At 40.6% G+C, this 20,968-nt stretch overlaps 1 protein-coding gene across 1 annotated transcript in view; it reads left to right on the top strand.

Annotated features, from left to right (window-relative positions):
• The window catches only part of ctnna1 (catenin (cadherin-associated protein), alpha 1), a 266,205-nt gene that overhangs the window by 206,030 nt on the left and 39,207 nt on the right, over positions 1 to 20,968 (top strand). The window contains 2 exon segments of the mRNA XM_034181512.1: positions 7,426 to 7,536; positions 12,324 to 12,505. Of these exon segments, the coding sequence (XP_034037403.1) occupies positions 7,426 to 7,536; positions 12,324 to 12,505 (293 nt within the window).

The raw sequence follows: 20,968 nt of genomic DNA on the forward strand, positions 1-20,968 counted from the left end.
TTTGCACCTTAAATAACGAGCCGCTGCTTGGAGATTATGACTGTGGCGCTCAGTCACAGCCTTACACAGAGATGTGCACCCACACCACTAACTTCATGAATGAAATTTGGTCAGTAAAGGATAATTGTGTAAAAAATAAATAATAATAATAATATATATATATATATATATATATATATATATATATATATATATATATATATATATATATATAAGGTCTGTGATGAAAAAAGCGGCCCTTTTTATTTTTTTCAAAAAATAAATGGATTTGATTCATATGTTTTTACGTCAGACAAGCTTGAACCCTCGTGCGCATGCGTGAGTTTTTTCACGCGTTTTGGTGACGTCATTTGCCTGTGGGCAGGCCTTGAGTGAGGAGTGCTCCACCCCGCCCATCGGAATCTCTTTGTCTGAATAGCTGCTGTGGACGGCGCGCATTGCTTTATCAACATTTTTTCTGGACCTGTGAGGAATATCCGAGTGGACACTATTCGAGAAATTAAGCTGGTTTTCTGTGAAAAGTTTAACGGCTGATGAGAGATTATGGGGTGTTTCTGTCGGTGTAAGGACTTCCCACTGAGCGGGACGTCGCGCAGCGCTTCCAGTCACCGTCGTCGGCCTGTTTTGACCTGAAAACATTCTAATTTAAGGCTTAATTCACCCAGGACGTCGTGAGAGAACAGAGAAGATTCAGAACAAGCCGGCATGAGGACTTTATGCGGACATTCCACTGTTTAAGGACATTTTGTAATGAAAGACGTGCACGCAAATTCGCCGAGTTGTTTCCGTGACGACTCGGCGAATCTGTGTGCGCTGCGACAGGAAAAACACCTCCATGTTGAAAACCATTTGTAAAATTCAGGCGGCTTTTGATGGCTTTCAACAAGTGAGTAACTGAGAAATTGTTTAACAGCTTGGGCATGTTCCAACTTGCCCATTAAGGTTTCCAACGGAGGTGTTTTTCCTGTCGCGACCCCCCGCGGTCGGGTCCTGCCCGACATGCAACTCTGCCCGCACGTTCTTTCATTACAAAATGTCCGTTAACAATGGAATGTCCGAATAAACTCCTCATGCCGACTTCTTCTGAAAGTTCTCTGTTCTCTGACGACTTACTGGGTCAACAGAGCCTGAAATGTGGAAGTTTTCAACTTGAAACGGCGAGACGCTGCCGCCTCAAAGCGCAGATTGCCGTCAGGCGCCGTGGACCGTCCTTAAAGCGACACTACCAGACCAAAATCTCTCATCAGCCGTTAAAATTTTTACCGAAAACCAGCTGAATTTATCGAATGGTGTCCACTCAGTTGTGCCTTACAGTTTTTGAAAAAATTTTGATCAAACAAAGCAGCAGTCTCTGAGCCATTCCTAAACAATGAAAAAACGACAAGAGGGTGGGCCACTCCCCACTCAAAGACTGCCCACAGGCGAATGATGTAACCGACAGGCGTGAAAAAACTCTCGCATGCCCACGAGGGTTCAAGCATGTCTGATGTAATCACACGTGATTCAAATCCATATGGTTTTTGAAAAAAATAAGGTCCGTTACTTTTATCACTGACCTTGTGTGTGTGTGTGTATATGTATGTATATATATTATATATATATATATCAATTATTTTAGTAATCGAGTATTCCATCGAGTAATCAGATAAAAAGTACTTTTGCGTTTAAAGCATTAACAGTCCAGGGCTCTCCCTAAGCAGTGGCACAGTGTCACTGTCATCACGAGGATTGTCAAATTTAGTGTATCCCTTTGTTTTCCTGGGTAACTATTAATTTTTTCCACATCTTTACAAATTTTGGATATTTCCTGGTGTCAGGAGCTCAGCCAAGGTCAGGCCAAAGTCTTAACATTTTGCTGAAATGGCAGTGGGTTGTGGCTTTATGTTTTTTGTTTGCCCCAACTTGTAAAATTTAACCTTGGTGGTGTTTGGTGGACTGGGTCCCTGCATGAATTCTTTTTTTAACACTCTTTCTCTGTGATTCAGCCAGTGCATTTCATTTTCACCTGGAGGATGAACATTTAAACCTTGCAGTCGTTTTTTTTAATTATTATTATTATTTTATTTGAGTTACCGTGTTTGTGAAGCATTGTGTGCTGCCCAAAAAAGCAAAAATTACAAATCGAAACACTCACTGCGAGGAAAAAGCAAAACACAGAAGAAAGAGTGACCTCCTTCCAGAGACAGTCAGTGTGGCCGAGGCGGGGCTGTGTGAGGGCAGTGCTGAGCCGCTCACAACGGACAGAGAGGCAGCAGCCGGCCGCCGCATGTAGAGCGGCCAGCGGACGAAACAGTGTGTTTTAAAAAACAAACACACTGCTTCGCTTTAAATACACAGTAAACTAATCAGATGACCAGCGTGGACCGTCTTTTTCCTAAAAGGCTTTAGTTCACTCTGTCGAAAGCTGTAGCTTTTGTGCTAATTTGATTAGCGCTTTCTCTAGTCTTCTTCTGTTTGTTTTTCTGAGGACATTACAGTGCCACACACAGCCCTAATATATATAAATTATTGTAATGGTGAACACGGAAGCATCTCAGCTTAGTAGTGCAGCTGGAATAGATCAGATCCATGGTAACTTTCAACAATAATTTGAGAATGTGTGGGTGTCAGAGTAAGTTGAATACTTTCCCGACATAATTTAATGTTAATAATTTTACTGGCTCGATATCCAGGTCAGAATGGCATTTTAACACGTATTTTGCGAGTGTTTTCTGTGTGTGGTCAGTCACAAATCCGCATTGAAAATGCATTAACATCCGGGCACTTCGTCAATGTTTTGCCTGGTTAGGAGGTGTCACGTCACTGTCCATGAAGGAACATTCACGTTTAGTAGGCAGCTTTGGGAGTGCGGACTCTAGTACTTAACCTCTTTGGATAAAATATACACCAGAAATATTACATAATTAAGGCAGTGCTGCGCTTTCCATTATTTCTGACTCATAAAAGAGCAGTCTTGTAGGAGAACACTGACAACAATACCTTATTTTAATTGCTTCTGATGTGCAACATTACATAATTCTATATTTGCTTTGTGAAGTTAGATTGTGCAGTGTTATGCTGTCATACATTTTCTCACTTTAATCTTTTGACTTGGAATAGTCTTTCTTCACTGCTCTTTCTTTGTTGACAGTGATGCTGTAAAACTACACTTGGGCTCCCATTAATAATACTGCTCAGAGACGTCGACAAGCACAAATGAGAGGGGAACCAATATGCAATATTTACATTATAATAAGCGAATGATTTAAGATGGAGGTTTTAATTAGCATTCGTTAATTGGACTACGGGCCAGAGAACTACATTTAATTGCTGCACTTGAATAAACACAGGGCTTGTGGGGTCGACTGAGCACTACCTCATACATGTCTGTATTTACACACAAGCATGCATTTAAAATGACAGACTTTCTGCACACAGTGTTTCTTATTAATAACTACAGAGTAAGTCTCGTAATACCAGACTTATTTACAGATGACCACACGCTAACTTGCATATAATACCAGACTAATTTACACTTAGAAGCACAGACTGATTATATCATTGGCTGAAATAACATTGTGCTGACAGTAGTCCTATTACCTGTGGTCGGGGAGAGACTCCCCTTTGAATGTGCCAGGATTTTGTTGTGCTCATTTCGCAGGAAATGGCTACCTGGACAGTCAGTTCATTTAGCAGCATTATTTCTAGAAACACATACAGAGCAGACTTGATCACGAATTAAGCCCAAAACCCCCCATCTACCACCACCACCCAGTATGCACATGATTGTGTACAGGTGGCTTGGGTGTTTGTTTTGAAAAAAGATTGGTATATTGGCTCAGTCACAGTTAAAAGCATAAGTGAAGCTAATGTCGCCATGCTAGCTAAACCTGCTGGTAAGTGCAAACAGTAAATGGGCTTCATTTATATAGCGCTTTTCCATCTGCATCAGATGCTCAAAGCACTTTACACCATCAGTGCCTTAATTTACCCCGATGTCAGGCTACTGCCATGCAAGGCGCCCCACTACACACCGGGAACAACTAGGGGTATTAAGGACCTTGCCCAAGGGGCCCTCAGTGACTTTCTGGTCAGGCTAGGATTTGAACCGAGGATCCTCTGGTGTTAGCCCCAATGTTTAACCACTAGACCAGCATCTCCCCTAATGGTGCCACAGTCATATAACAGTAATAACATAGAAATTTGACAACACAAAAATTTCAATCAACGGAAGTGTTGGTAGCTGAGAATGTAATTGAAATCTCAATTCAATTAATTACCTAGAATCGAAGCACTACATTCATCCACACCTACACCTCTCTTTGGAGTCGAGGAAGGTCACATTTCAGTCCTGACAAATGACTATTGTTCTATCCCATTGGGCCAGTTACTTTGAGCTGTTGTACAAGAATGATCGTCCTGCCTGAATGTTGTGCTGCGTTCACACCGGGCGCGATCAGACGCCACAAATTTGCGGGGGTCACGTGGCGACGGACACGCCTCCCTCGCCCGATGTGTCGCTCTGCTTTTGCTGCGAAAATTCGCCCCGGTGCGTCATCAAATAGGAGGAGCTTCCATTCTGCTCACCGGCTCCGGTTGTCAGTCAAGTTAACATGACGGACCTTGATCACACGGAGCGAGTTGTTGTGGAAAGCTCCCAATACAGGGAGTGTCATTATTTGCTGCAGGAGCTGCGTCTGGATGACGGCTGCTTTTAGCGGGCCTTCCGCCTCATCGGGACCCAGTTTGAGGACCTCCTGTCCCGTTCACGTGCGCACATGTAAACAGTAAAAAAAAAAAAAACTCCGCTGCTTGCTACAGCTCGCTCTTCCTCCCAAAAAACTCTGTCATAGTGTTTAGAAACCAGTCACCATTTGTTTTATTACACATCTGTGTAGTTAATTAATAAAACTACTCTTCAGACGATTCGCTCGCAAGCGCACGTAAAAAAAGAAAGGAAAAGTCTCCGCTCCCCCTGCTGTAGGGCTGCTGCTCGCTCCAAAAACTCTGTCATAATTGTGTTTAGAAACCAGTCACCATTTTGTTTTACTATACATCTGTGTAGTTGATAAGTAAATCATCTCCGCAGACGATTCGCTCGCGCGCACACGTAAAATAAAAGAGAAAGAAACTCCGCCTCCCCACTGCTGTGGGCTGCTGCTCGCTCCAAAAACTCATAATTGTGAAATAAAGACAAAAGAGACATAAGTCCTGCTCACAGGCTGCTACCAGATACAGGACATGTTCACATCTTCAGTCAAACTCCAGACATCTCCACGTCAATACATATTCAGTCCCTGATTGGTCATCGCGACGAGACGAAAAAGTTTTTTCAACTTGGGGAGGAGGACAACACGACATGATGCGACGCAATATCGTGCCACAAACGCGCCTATTGCTCAAAATCGCTTCACTCGCGTCGCTTCATTCGCGTCCATCGCATCGCGCGGTGTGACTTGGCACCAAAACATGTCATTCCATAGGGATTACATGGCAACCTGTCACTGCTGTCGCTCACGTTGCGCCTGGTGTGAACACAGCATTACACATCTCCAATGCCAGATTTCTGGTGGCTGATTCACACGTCTGCTTGGTGCTTCTGTCTTATTGTATAGTTTAGAGTTTGATGCTATCCAGGGACTTAAGGCAACAACAGGCATGTGTTTAACAGCACAGCGAGTGTGTGGCATATGTAGTGGCTGGGAGACATGGATGCTAGAAATAACAGTCCGTGTACAACACACCAGTAAGCTCCTGCTAAATCCGAGCAGACGGGCGTGTGGTTGTGGCCACTTAAGATAGACAAGTCTTTAACCTCTGTAAGAGTTAAGGTAGCCGATGTTGAATGTCCCCTGGATATTTGACAGGCGGACACAATCCTCTCCCACCTCCAGTGACATCAGACAATATGTTTCCCAGACATCAAACTGCCTCAAAGTGAAGGAGCTGCTTACAGGGAGATGCAGGGGCCAGCTGTCTCTTCAGTATGATTTGTACAGTGTGTCACAGCCCCAGGTTGAATTCATTTTTTTTCTTTCCCCATATCCTTAAAGTACTGTTGCCACTGAAACTGAGCTGACTACATAAAAAGAATAATTGTTATTGGCAATAATTCTGTATAAAGTATGTGTACATTAAAGAATGTTCTAACAAGAAGACCGGCTTCACAACAGTGTCACAATAGGTTTTTTGTTGTTGTTGTTTGTGCTGATGTTTTTATTTACAGCCAAGTACAACATTTAGCAATTTTGGGTTTGAATGTTTTTTTGTTTTGTTTGTTTGTTTGTTTGTTTTTTTGGGGGGGGGGGGGGGGGGGTAGCCAAGTGGGTAGTGCACTTGGTTTCGGTGTTGAAGGTTCTTGGTTCAAACCCCACCCCTACCACATTTCTCCATGTAATGTGAAATTGCGTCAGGAAGGGCATCCGGCATGCAACCTGTACCAAATCAACATGCAAGATCTCTGATCTGCTGCGGCGACCCTGAGTGGAAAAAACAAGGGAGCAGCCGAAGGGACTTACTAGGTTTGAATGTTTAGTTTTAAAATTAGAACTATTTAAGGATAAAGTACTAATATACACAGGGTGTTATTCCCCCTGGTCTGTAGATGATGAGGCTCATCATTCTTGCAGAAACAAGTGGCCACCCTCTACTCTAATAAGTCTTCTTGTTGGTCTTGTCAGTTTTCAGTAAACCTTTTTGTGTCTCATTGCATCTTGTGTAACTGATTAACTTGGCAAACCTCAGATGTCCTGAAAAATCACTTCTGTGCGATAGCTCTACATACATATTCTGAGATGTGTGGCCATTATATCATACGTTTTATTTACCAAGCTGTCACACATGATATTTATGCTGATGGAGTACAATCGGTCATTATTTTGAGCTGGCTTTATTATGCCTTTACCAATATAAAGCAACATGTTTTAACACAGTTATATGTAAATTTGTATGTGTTAATTTCCATTGAAAACTACTTGCTTCTTACTACTTTTACATTCATATCTAGGGAAACAATTAAGGATCAGAGATAATACAGTAGCATTCTAGATGTCATTAACTCATACCGCTGCTCTACAGGTAACAGGGACAGCTGGAACTTTGAAGCACTTTACTCACAATATGCTTCTAACCAGCTCATACCCTCAGTTTTCCTTTAAAAATGCACAGGCAGCACATTACACTTGATTTACGAATTCATTTAAAGTTTGCAGTTATTTTACAAAGCAGCGAGGAAGAAATTTATCTGGTGCTGTCGAGGTTGGCAGCATCAGTGCATTTGTCAGATTGTAAGCAAGTTGGTTATTTAATAGGTCTTAAAATTCTGCAGTATCCCAGTGTTTTCCACTCAGAACTAATGAGTCTTTATTTTCCTAGCTCTTGTTTGTAATTCATACCTGCTTGTTTTTGAATGTCTCATCCATTGTTCTTCTCTCACTTTGTTCAAAGACTCCAGAGGAATTGGATGACTCTGACTTTGAGACTGAGGACTTTGATGTTCGAAGCAGGACCAGCGTGCAGACAGAGGATGACCAGCTTATTGCCGGCCAGAGTGCAAGAGTGAGTTGTCAATTACTAATTGCTCAGTTTACCTGAGTATCCACAGTATTCCTTCTTCATGATGTGTTAATTCCATCTGGTATGGTATTCATGAATTGTAATAAATCAAGAAATGAGGGCATCATTCTTCAAACAGATAAATATATACTTTCTGTGTTTTAGGCTGAGTTTACTAGTTGCACTTGGACCAGAGATGCTAAATACAGAGTTACAGGCTTGATCATATCCTTCATTTGAGTTGAATATTGTCCCCAACCTTGTGTTAATTAACTTGGCACATCGCATTATGAAAAATAACTTGAACGTTGGTACAACAAAATAAAATTTACAATACAGCATAATATTAAGTATGACTTGATAGCTTCTTCCCAAGACTAATTTTAGAAAGTAAGAAAAAATTTGTTCTTCCATTTACTTATTTATTTAAAGAAATGCCTCTGATTTAGGGCTGCCACAAACAACTATTTTGATAGTCGACTAGTCACCAATTATTTTTGCGATTAGTCGACTAGTCGGATCATACATAATTTTCTAAATTAAGACCTGCAGCATTTTCCGAGAAACGTCGGGATGAAAACATGAACACTTCCAAGTCAGTGACTATTTCTTAGACTTCATTTACATCAGTCATTCAGAAATACAAACAGTGTGGTACTTTATAGTAAATCTGTGTCAGGTAGGCAGTTCTCAAAAACTAAATGTCCATGCTGGAAGGAGACAAGTGAGGGAAGCCACCAAGACACAACTCTGGAAGAACTTTTGACTTCTGTGAGTGGAGAAACTGGGAATAGTGCAACATTTTTATTTTTATCTTCATTTTACTTATAGTCCTGACTTTTTCTGATTTGTGGTTGTTTCTGTTGCATTTCTGAAATTACAGAACTGCTATAAAGAAAAGTGTGAACATTTTATTGTGTTTTAAAACTTTGTGGAGCAAATGCAAACACCAAACTCTTATAAAGAAGGAAAAAAATACACAGACATTTGCAGGAAAACTTTGATATAAACTGAACAGAACAGTGCAGGCTGATTTGACTCCCCATATTTTTTGTATAAATAAATCAGAATAAAATAAGACGTAACTTACTTTGAAATGAATAAAACATACAGCTGCAGCTTATAATAACTTTGAAAAATAACAAAAATCAGTAGCTTGTATTTTTATTCTGTCTCCAGTTCATTTTAGTGTGATGAAGTCTTTTTTTTCTCATCAGTCACGTTTTGTGCTTGAACACTACATTAAGTTTAAGATTGAACAAATAAATACCTTTGGAAAATAACAGCTGTTAAAGTTCAGAGGTCTCACCTGGTTTTTGTGATCTGTGCCTGTGAACATCACTGCAGCTTCTCCACAGCAGGGTTTTTTAACCCGTGAATGCGTAATTTCTCCTCAATTAATTTATATATTCTGATTTTTTTTTTAAGGATTTTTAAGGATATTTGACCGTTTATTTCTTCTCATGATCTCATAAAGTCAGTATACGACGCGCACATGGTGTGAACATTACAGTGTCATCAGAACCACATGGGTAGAGAAAGTACAGAGAAAAGTAAGGCAGTTCCATGTTTTTGTTTTTTTTTTGGTTTGTTTTTTTTACATGTTCACTCGGGTTAAAATCCTCCCTCTCTGTTCCGCGCTCGCTGTGTCACGTGCACTGATGGTTCTCAGCAGAATGTAACGTCTCGTGCCTCCGTTTGGAGTCTGCAGCGAGTTGACTCGCGCGCGCACACACCGACAGCTCCTCCGGTAAACTGCGCATTTTAAACGGCTTTGAACAAGACCGCCACTGTTTTAATCGGCCGTCTTATCCAAGTTTGAATATTCAAATGACGGCAGGACGGCTTGCTGCCTAAAACTATGAATTGAGAGAAAAACAGACTTAAATAAAATAAACAACGGTTTCATTAGTCAACGTTGTCGTGACTAGTCGACTAGTTGTGGTAGCCCTACTCTGGTTTAATGCTTAAATATATCCAGCACTTATTGTTTTACCATTAGTGCCCAAACTGTTGATGGGTTTTGTAAATGTGGCCTGCCAACAGCATACCTGATGTGATCCAATATTTGTCATAGTCTCTCTCTCTCTCTCTCTCTCTCTCTCTCTCTCTCTCTCTCTCTCTCTCTCTCTCTCTCTCTCTCTCTCTCTCTATATATATATTTTTTTTTATGTTTGTTTTGAAATCTATGCTCTTGACGTGCTGTTATTTTGAGGTCTGCAAGGCTCCTCATACATAATAAAAGTCTAAAGTCTTGACAGTATGACGAGCTGATATGAGAGAGGCAGCACTGTCTCATGGCAACCAAGCTGCTGAGTTTGAATGGTTTCCCTGGCCCTTTCTGAGTCGAGTGTGTATGTTCTGCAGCTATCGTCAGTGCTCCACTATCTTCGTGTAGTTGAAATGGATGAATATGAACTGACCTTGAGACGACGACATGCTCTTAGCAAAGTATTAATTGTTCTCTTTAGGCCAAAAGTGTCAGCATACTGAGAAAAGTTTGCACCATCTGGTTTGGGCATTTTGGAGTCTGCTTGTTTATTCACATGCTTGTTGTTGCCCACACAAAGAATTAAATTTAGGGCAGCAGTTCACATGTTTTGCAATAAACACTGAAATTAAAATGCAGTTCTAAAGTACAGCAGTCATTGGTAATGTACTATAACAGAGACATTAAAAAAAAGTTTCAGTTTTGATGTAGAACACTGATCTCTAGTTAATATAAGTTTTTAGTTGCCATTGTCTCAGTGCTGCATTTGATACAGTGGATCATCATATTCTACTTGATAGGCTGGAAAATCATTTTGGGATTACTGGGAGTGCCCTTGCATGGCTGACGTCATACTCGACCAGTCGTTCTCACTGTGTTTTGTACAGTAACACTACCTCTAACCTTAGTGACATGAAATTTGGGGTTCCACAGGGGTCTGTCTTAGGCCCCCTGCTTTTCTCCCTTTATATAGCACCCCTTGGGCACATATTGCGCCGTTTTGGGATTACCTTTCACTGCTATGCAGATGATATCAGTTATACATGACAATAACTGCTGGTAATCTCGTTCACATAAAATCCTTAGAAGATTGCCTTGCAGCAGTGAGAAGTTGAACTTCCTACTTTTAAACTCTGATAAGACTGAAATGATGGTTCTTGGTCCAGTGAGACATCGGCATCAATTTGACCAGTTAACGCTCAGCCTTGGCTCGTGTGTCATACATCACACTGACAAAGTGAGGAACCTTGGGGTAATTTTTGATCCTTCGTTGTCCTTCGGCCTCCACATTAGAAATATTACTAGGACTGCTTTCTTCCACCTGCGAAATATAGTGAAGATTCGTCCCATCCTGTCTATGGCTGATGCTGAGACCCTGATCCATGCATTTATCTCTTCTAGATTGGACTACTGCAATGTTCTATTTTCTGGTTTACCGCAGTCAAGCATTAGGGGTCTCCAATTGGTTCAAAATGCTGCAGCCAGACTTTTGACATGAAGCAGAAAGTTCGACCACATTACAGCCATTTTGGCATCCTGTCACTGGCTTCTTGTCCCAGTGAGATCAAATTTTAAGGTTCTGCTACTAACCTATAAAATTATTCATGGACTGACACCTCCCTACCTAGCTGACCTAATTAAACCTTATGTACTGGCCCAGGCTTTACGTTCTCAGGGTGCAGGACTACTTTGTGTCCCTAAGGTGAATAAGAAGTCTGCGGGTCACAGAGCTTTCTCTTATCGTGCCCCTGTTCTCTGGAATGATCTCCCTGCGTCAACAAAACAGATTCTGTGGAGATTTTCAAGTCCAGACTTAAGACGCACTTATTTTCCCTTTCATATCGCTAGCATACTGGTACAGTTTTGTTTTACGCTTTTTACTCTTTTAATTCATTTATTAGTAATTGGAGTGGGCTGCAGCCTCAACTTTACCTAAATTCTGGGTCTTTTAGTGAAGTTTAGGGCTAGTGGTTGGCGATCACCTTAGTGTTTCTCTGTCTTTCTTGTTGTTTAATGCTGGCAAATTATACAGTATTTTTTATTTATTTATTTTTTTTGTCTTTCTGATGCCTGATTCTGTTTTTTATCTGTTTAAGGTGCATTTCCATCCAGAGATGGGAGTTGTATTCGTGTTGGCAATCCTCCTGTCCTGTGCGCCAATAGCATTTCTTGTATATTCGTCCGTGAATTGTTCTGTGAATTATGTAATTTATGTTTGTAGCATGGCACAAGCAGTGGGTCACCCCTTTGAGCCTGGTCTGCTTGAGGTTTCTTCCTCAGAGGGAGTTTTTCCTTACCACTGTTGCTTTGGGGGTTGGTAAGGTTAGACCTTACCTGTGTGAAGCGCTTTGAGGCAACTCTGTTGTGATTTGGCGCTATATAAATGAAAATAAATTGAAATAAAGATCCCAACCAACATTTTGGTTCATTGGTCATTTCCATTTTCATATGTAGGTGTTTAATAACTTTGCTTCAGCAAGTAAAGCTGTTATTGCCAAACTCAACTTTGTGTTTACTCCAACTGCCTTTAACTTCAAATGAAAAAAGTGGAAGAAATCAGCAAAATCATCTCTCAGACCTGCAAACATAGTTTTAAAATTGTAAAGATATCAGTATGCTATGAATGGAGTACATTACAGTACCACAAGTCTTGAAGATGAAAGTCTTAGAAAGTCCATTCGTTGTCTTGTAATATTATTTCTGGACCTACCTGGAAGGAAAAATGTTCTTTCAAGACAACTGGCCTTTACACCAGTATGCTGAATCTCTTTGCGTATGTGCTTTCTTCATTCTTGTTTAGGCTATCATGGCCCAGTTGCCCCAGGAGCAAAAGGCAAAGATTGCAGAGCAGGTGGCCAGTTTCCAGGAAGAGAAGAGTAAGCTTGACGCTGAGGTTTCCAAGTGGGATGACAGTGGCAATGACATCATTGTGTTGGCCAAGCAGATGTGCATGATCATGATGGAGATGACAGACTTCACCAGGTGGGTTTGAACATACGAAGTGACTGACTCATAGCTGTATCCATTTCCCCCATACCCAAGACTGACCTAATAAATGGTCAATTTTGTGTTTGTAAAACAAACAATCTCATTTTCCAGAAGCAGCGCTGTTGGGAAGATTGTTTTTATTATCCTCCCCTAATTTGAATATGCATAGTCATAAGCAGTTCATCAAATCTTTATCTTCTACATGTATAAAGCTGGTTGTGCATATTTATTTTAAATGGACAGTCTCCCTGAGCAAAGATGTTACAAGATGGTTAATTTCCCTATTGTCACCGGTTTTGTTGTGACAAAAACTAGCACAGAAATGTCCCCCAAAAAGTTTTACATTATAATATATCCCTCAACATTACCCACTATAATCACTGCATAATGTTAAACCACATCCTGGCAGTAAACAGCCTTTAATGGTATTTGAAAGAGAGTGTTATTTGAGTAATAAAAATAAACACTTCCACAAGCAGAACAAGCAAGATGATCAATGGATAGTGTGTTTATATAGGTCAGCATAATAAAGCTGTGGTATCAGATCCCCTCAGAGTAGAACCTTTTAGTCTTCATTGATTGGCATTCTTTAACATCTGTTTGCTTATTAGGTGTTACTAATTGGATTATTAATTTTAATGAAAACATTTCATACCTAAGAATTCTGCGCTGTACTGTACATGCAGGTAACCCTGCATATGTTACATACACTGGGGTAAAAAAGTATTTAGTCAGTCCCTGATTTTGCAAGTTCTCCTACTTAAAAAGATGAGAGAGGTCTGTAATTTTCATCATAGGCACACGTCAACTGTGAGAGACAAAATGGAGAAAACAATCCAGGAAATCACATTGTAGGATTTTTAAAGAATTTATTTGTAAATTATGGTGGAAAATAAGTATTTGTTCAGTAACAAAAGTTCAACTTAGTACTTCGTAACATAATCTTTGTTGGCAATGACAGAGGTCAAACGTTTCCTGTAAGTCTTCACCAGGTTTGCACACACTGTAGCTGGTATTTTGGCACATTCCTCCATGTAGATCTGGTCTAGAGCAGTGATGTTTTGGGGCTGTCGCTGGGCAACATGGGCTTTCAACTCCCTCAACAAATTTTCTATGGAGTTGAGGTCTGGAGGCTGACTTGGCCACTCCAGGACCTTGAAATGCTTTTTATGGAGCCACTTCTTCGTTGCCCGAGTGGTGTGTTTGTGATCATTGTCATGCTGGAAGACCCAGCCACATTGCATTTTCAATGCTGTCACTGATGGAAGGAGGTTTTGTCTTACCATCCTGTCCCCTTTGCAGAAAAACAGCCCCAAAGCATGATGTTTCCACCCCCATGCTTCACAGTAGATATGGTGTTCTTGGAATGCAACTCAGCATTCTTCTTCCTCCAAACACGATGAGTTGAGTTTTTACCAAAATGTTCTATTTTGGTTTCATCTGACCACATGATATTCTCTCAAACATCTTCTGGATCATCCACATGCTCTCTGGCAAACTTCAGATGGGCCTGGACACATACTGGCTTAAGCAGGGGGACACGCCTGGCACTGCAGGATTTGAGTCCCTCTCTGTGTAATGTGTAGCCTTTGTTACTTTGGTCCCAGCTCTCTGTAGGTCATTCATCAGGTCCCTCCGTGTAGTTCCGGGATTTCTCATGTTCTCCTGATCATTTGACCCCACGGGATGACATCTTGCATGGAGCCCCAGATCGAGGGAGATTATCAATGGTCTTGTATGTCTTCCATTTTCTTACAATTGCTCCCACAGTTGATTTATTCACACCAACCTGCTTGACTATTGTAGATTCACTCTTGCCAGCCTGGTGCACATCTACAATGTTCTTCCTGGTGTCCTTCAACAGCTCTTTGGTCTTGGCCATGGTTGAGTTTGGAGTCTGACTGTTTGAGGCTGTGGACAGGTGTCTTTTATACAGATAACGAGTTCCAACAACTGCCATTAATACAGGTAACAGGTGGAGGACAGAAGAGCTTCTTAAAGAAGTTGTTACAGGTCTGTGAGAGCCAGAAATCTTGCTTGTTTGTGGTTGACCAAATACTTATTTTCCACAATAATTTACAAATAAATTCTTTAAAATTCCTACAATGTGATTTTTTTTTTTTTTCCCCTCATTTTGTCTCTCATAATTGAAGTGTACCTATGATGAAAATTACGGACCTCTCTCATCTTTCTAAGTAGGAGAACTTGCACAATCAGGGGCTTTTTTACCCCAATGTATTCAATCCAGAGGGAATCTGGTCTGTGCAGATTTAAGAAACAAACATATCTGCACCAGTGGTAAAATATGCTGCCAGTTTCTCAGGATGCAGGTGGATTAGGGTTGGTTTTCCTTTGTCCTGACCACTGTTGTCTGTGGTTGCTCCTTACCAATGTGAGGTTAGAGCTTACCCATGTGAATCACCTTGGGTCAACTTGTGTTATGATTTAGTGCGATAAAAATGTATTGAATTCTTAGAGATGCACTGTACCACATTTTTGTCTTCCAGTACAGATCTGCAAAATCAGTAGTGGTCCCTATCTAATACAATCTGATACCACAGTAATTTAAAAGCAGTTATTTTTAAATTTGTATATGCGACTGATGGAAAAGCATTAGAATCTTTTGTTTTGTTTTTGTATGGACAAAAGCATGATGCACTGTGAGATGCTAGCAGTGACAACTATGATTGCCACAGTGATTTGGTCTTTTTTTTTTTTTTTTTTTAAGTATTACATTTTGAAAGCCCCTGTACCCCCATACCCTTTGAAATGTGGCTCTGCCATTGATACTGTTGTTCTCCTTGGAAAGCATTTGTAGTCTAACATTGTCTTTAGGTCTTGTAATATAAATGGCACAAAGGTGTTGTGGTACAATCCAGAGAATTGAATTCAGAAAACTTCAAACTCTTGAAGTTATGTAGTTTTAATGTGTTCTTAGTTACTGAATGAGAAATGTACTGGGCAAGAGGTTCTGAGATTCTTGTAAAGCATGTGGCTCAGTTGCATGGAAGTTGAACTGCTGGCCGAAGAGCAGGGTTCAATTTCAGGTATGATCACTTGAGGCTACCTTTTTGTATCCTTGAACAAGACATTTAATTTCTGTTGGCCTAGTCCCTATAGCTGTACATGGGTACCATCCACCAGGAGTCATTGATTCACTTTACACTACAGGAATCTAGAGATATGCACCAAATTGAGGGGCCTTTTCAGACCTGTTAGAATTCTCTGGAGCAGGGTTGGGCAACCTAGGTTCACCAAAAAATTCCAAAAATCATTTTGTTAAAATTTAACTGACGTGCCAAGTATGTATGTCTGCTCCTGATATGGGAATATTTGGTTGGTTTGATAATGATGCTTTCCTAATTAGGGTGGGAAGCATTTTGTGTCTTTGTTAATGTGTAACTCACATGCCATGAGTGTATGTGTGGAGGAAGTGAGGGGACATAAGTGACTGTAATTGCGCCTGACTGTATTTCTGTGACTGTGCCTTTTACATATTCAAGTGAATTACTCAGAGGCCATCTTATGCCTGTCTGAGTCACATCCGTAATGATGATGAAATCCTGACTCTGTCTTAGTGTTCTGAATGGGTCAAAGAACTTGTTTTGTTGGCCAAAGATAAAATACTAGAAAGGTCTAGCAGAATTTAGAGTTGTGTGAAATTCAGTGATTGGGGAGGGAGGGTGTAAAGCTAGTTTACTTGTATTACAGTACAAAGATAAAATACTAGAAAGGTCTAGCAGAATTTAGAGTTGTGTGAAATTCAGTGATTGGGGAGGGAGGGTGTAAAGCTAGTTTACTTGTATTACAGTACAATTATTACAGCTGTAACAACCAATAATTCAATGCACTCTAAGCACCACCAGTAATGTAAATGTATAAGATTTCGAGCCCTGGAAAGTCAACATTTTTAAATAATTTAGTGTAAAACAGGGCTACAATATAGGCGGGAATGGAAGAAAGAACTTGTTCTAGTTTACAAAATGCCCCTGTAGTACGAATTGAAGAGGAGAAACAGGAGTATGTTAAGAAAGAATGTCTTTATTGGCGTTTGTCAGTTAACACTTCCTGATTCTTTCAACTGTCAGGTGGTTGGTATAACGAGACATCAGCAACAAGCAAATGTTCCCCTTGCATGTATGTAGATATTAACAAGTATCTTATATGGAAAGACAAGCAAAACTTGCAACACACAAGGTATACAGCCCTTTCTAGGTTTTATAGTTTATATTCCATACACTGGTATTATATACAGTGTATAAATGTAGAATAATTGTAAACAGTGCACTGTACTTAATGCTATGCCACACTATGAATCATCAGGTCTCTGCAGTAGATCTATAATGTAAGTAATGTATAATATAGACATTATTTTATTAAATATTTGTCTGGGTTTAGTTTGATAAGCAACAGATGAAAGTAATTACTTAGTTACTTATTACTTACTTATTTAGTCCACTCAGCACATTCTTCGAGATCTTAAAATTCTGTTGGAAAAGTTGCGGCGTAAATGTGATGTGCTTTCACTTCTGTGATGAGCAAATTTGTTTTTTCCACTTTTGCATCCCACGCGCATCATCCACTGAACAATATGGCCCCGGCATGCTGCTTCAGCACTTCTTAAAGCTGCTAATTTAACTTTAAGGGCAAAAGATAAATAGGTCACACACTCCGGTAATGCAGCTTCTATGCTTTGTTTGCTAAAGTGGTTATTGGCGAACTTGGACCAGAAGATTTGACACTGTCACTGCGCATGCTTGTTGATAATGTTGATTTGGCTTATTGAAATAGGACAAAATATGGATCAAAATAGAAACGGTGAGTGGGGGTGGGGAATTGGAGGCATCCAGTGGTGGGCACAGTTCAACTAATCTGATAGCAGGTAATTATTGAAGCTAATGTTTTTGCTATTGGATTAGCTTTTCAGATAAGTTAACAATCATTGGACCAATTATCTTCCGATGAATTTAGTTCCGATAACTTTCAGTCCGATAGCATTTTCTTTGCTGGTAAAGTTTAACGTCCAAAAACCTTTGTAAACCCTAAAATCAAACATTTTGGTCAATTTGTTGTGTGTTTGTAGCCACTGAGCAGACTGGCTGCCTGTCGCTTGCTGATGACATCATCATTAAGCGCAAAATGTGATTGGCCGGTTGATGCAGGGAACATTGTGGGTAGTGTAGTTCAGGTTCACTTTGGACGTTACAGTGACTTGTCCACTCAACACAAAAACAAAACAGACTCATTTTAACATTATTTTATTTTATTTCTTTTAGAGGCTGTAATTTAATTGCCAAGACTTGGTGGGGGAGAGGAGCTCTCATGACCCAGCTGTGTGTACAGAGGGACTTTTCTTCACGTTTAGACACTGTTTTGGATTTTAAAAAAAGGACGCTTTATGTGGATTATCTATTCAGATAAATTCCACTGAAACCAACAGTTAAGAATTTATATTTACTACGCGTATTTTACTCTGCCAAACAATGCATGAATGGATCTATTTCGGTTGTTTAAGCCACATGGCATGCGAAAAAAGCGGCAGCTTTTAGCTTGTTTATCTAATACCGAGATAAACTGTGACTTTTGATACTGTGTTTTACTGCTTTTGAAAGATGGCAATGTTAGGGGTTTAATTTTTTTATTGATTCATTTTTCGTGTGTTCTTTGTGTTTGTAAGTAAGTCCCTTCGGCTGTTCTCTTGTCTCACATTCGGGGCCTCCACAGCAAATCCAACGTGGATCTGCATGTTAAATTGGCATAGGTTTTACGCTGGATGCCCTTCCTGACGCAACTCCACATTACATGGAGAAATGTGGCAGGGGTGGGATTTGAACCCGGAACCTTCTGCACTGAAACCAAGCGCATGAACCACTTGGCCACCACCCAGCAGCCCCTGCGGCACTTAAAGTGAAACTGGTTTATCAGAAGCCGACAGTGTAATCTGATGTAGCCACGTCCAAATCAGTACTAATAGTTGATCGGAAATCTGTAATAAAGATTTGTTTTGTTTTGTTTTTTTGCAGTTTATCAGTTAGCGTCGTAAAAGATAACCTTTCAGTTATCTGATTGTTTATCAAAGCTAACTTTTTGGTTAGCTGTGCCCACCACTGGAGGCATCTTTGATATGGCTTCACCGACTGAACCATTGCATGAAATGTAAGACATTTTAGAATATGCTCGGTTATAGGGCTGAAACGATTAGTCGAGTAATTCGAACAAAAAATGTTCAAGGCAAATTCTGTGCCTCGGAGCTTCATTTAACGTTGTAGTACATATGCCAGGCCTGTGTATGGCTCTGTAATGTCCCCAGAAAAACAAACAGAAGAAGACTACAGCAAGTTTAGTCCACTGGCCGCTCTATGCGCGGCGGCCGGCTGCTGCCTCTCTGCCCGGTGTGAGCGGCTCAGCACCGGCCACAGACTGTCTCTGGAAGAACTCCACTCTTTCTTCTGTTTTGCTTAGACTCGCAGTGAGTGTTTTGCGTTTTAATTTTTGCTTTTTTGGGCAACACACAATGCTTCACAAACACGGGAACTCAAATAAAATACTACTACTACTACTACTACTACTACTACTAATAATAATAATAATAATAGTAAACTAGGACTGCAAGCAGTCATATACGGGCCCTCGTTCCGTGCGACCGCCTACCCAGGCCAGCTCGTCCCCTTGTGACCAGATGTGGGCATGTGCGTACAGGGGCAACCACTCATCCCACAGTTCAAATTTCAAGCAAATCACACAATGCATGAAGGAGTTATGACATGTTGATGGTTCATCCACTAGAGGGCGCTCAGAGCACAAACAGAGGGGGCAGGTTTGTTCAGGGGCCAACTGTCATCACACGTGAAGTTTCAAGTCAATCAGGCAAAGCATGATTAGTTATCATGACTTGATGTTCCATGGCGAAGGGCCAAAATGGCGGTGCCATAGTGCCCATACAATTCGACAGAGAAAAGCTTTCGATAACTTTTGATCAGTATCATCTCTGGATACTATGAAAGAAATTTGAAGTGCATTGGACAAAATCCCTAGGAGGAGTTCGTTCAAATACAACATGTGGAAATCACGCCAAAATAACAAGAAAATTCAAAATGGCCAACTTCCTGTTTGGAGTAGACCAATGGTGCAAGAGACTTTTTTGTACGTCTATGCAAGTCACACATGTGTACCAATTTTCATCTCCCTACTCCAAAAAAAAAAAACCCCTATGGGGAGGGGTTTTTGAAAGATTCAAGGGGGCGCTATTGAGGCATTTTGCCCCACCCATGGGTAATGCCCCTATGAATTATATGAGGTTGTCGTGCTTGACCTGTGTATCAGTTTTCATGATGACAAAATTAAAGCCGTCAAAAGGAAGAACGTAACTTCATGGCGAAGGGGCGATATTCGGCACGCCGCCACACGGACGCCGTTACTCGTAACTTCAGGGCGATCATCGCCTATGTTCACCAACTTGTTCTGCATGTTTTAGAAGTGGAATAAAGTTGATTGGGTTAACTATGTGACATCAGGACCTGTTTAAGTATAGTGTTCCATGGTGAAGGGTCAAAATGGTGGCGCCATAGCGGCCACACCCTTCGACATAGAGAAAAGCTTTCGATAACTTTTGATCAGTATCGTCTCTGGATGATCCGAAAAGCTTGCCAAAAGTTTAACGAACCCTAGCAGCCACACCTTTTGACCTAATTACATTCTTTTGATAACTTTTGATCACCATTGGGTCATGATGATGTTGACCAAATTTGAAGACGATTGAATAAAATCTCTAGGATGAGTTTGTTCAAATGTAAGTACTGGAAATGGCCAAAAATGGCAAAAATTACCTCAATTAAAATTTAAAATCAAAATGTCCGACTTCCTGTCAGCATTTCACCATGACGATAGCAGACTTTTTTGTGCATCCTAGCATGGTAAATATGTGTGCCGAATTTCATGAGGCTACGACGAAAAAACCCTATGCGGAGGGTTTTTTGAAAATTTCTAGTGGTCGCTATTTCGTGATTTCGCTGCGACCATGTGCGCGACCCCCAAAATATTGAATTTCGGATCCAGCTGGACGACTTTGCAAAGTTTGAGTTTTTGAACATGGGAAAGGGCCGAAATTTGGATTTTCAAAGTGAGAATAATAATAATAATAATAAATAATAATAATAAACAGCGCAGTTACAATAGGGTCTTCGTAGGGCTTTTTCCTACTCAAGCCTTAAAAACCAGTGACTGCGAGGCTTGCATGTTCAACCTCCAGCTGAAAATGAAATGCATTGGCTGAATCGAAGAGTGTTAAAAAGAAATTAATGCAGGGACCCAGTCTCCCACCTTAATAAATCAATAAAAATGGTTAAATTTTACAAGTTGGGGAAAACAAAAAACATTAAGCCACAACCTATCCCCATTTCAACAAAATGTCAAGACTTTGGCCTGACTTTGGCTGGGCTCCTGACACCAGCACAGATC

This window comes from Thalassophryne amazonica, chromosome 11 (genome assembly GCF_902500255.1).
Source record: "Thalassophryne amazonica chromosome 11, fThaAma1.1, whole genome shotgun sequence".
Lineage (NCBI taxonomy): Eukaryota > Metazoa > Chordata > Actinopteri > Batrachoidiformes > Batrachoididae > Thalassophryne > Thalassophryne amazonica.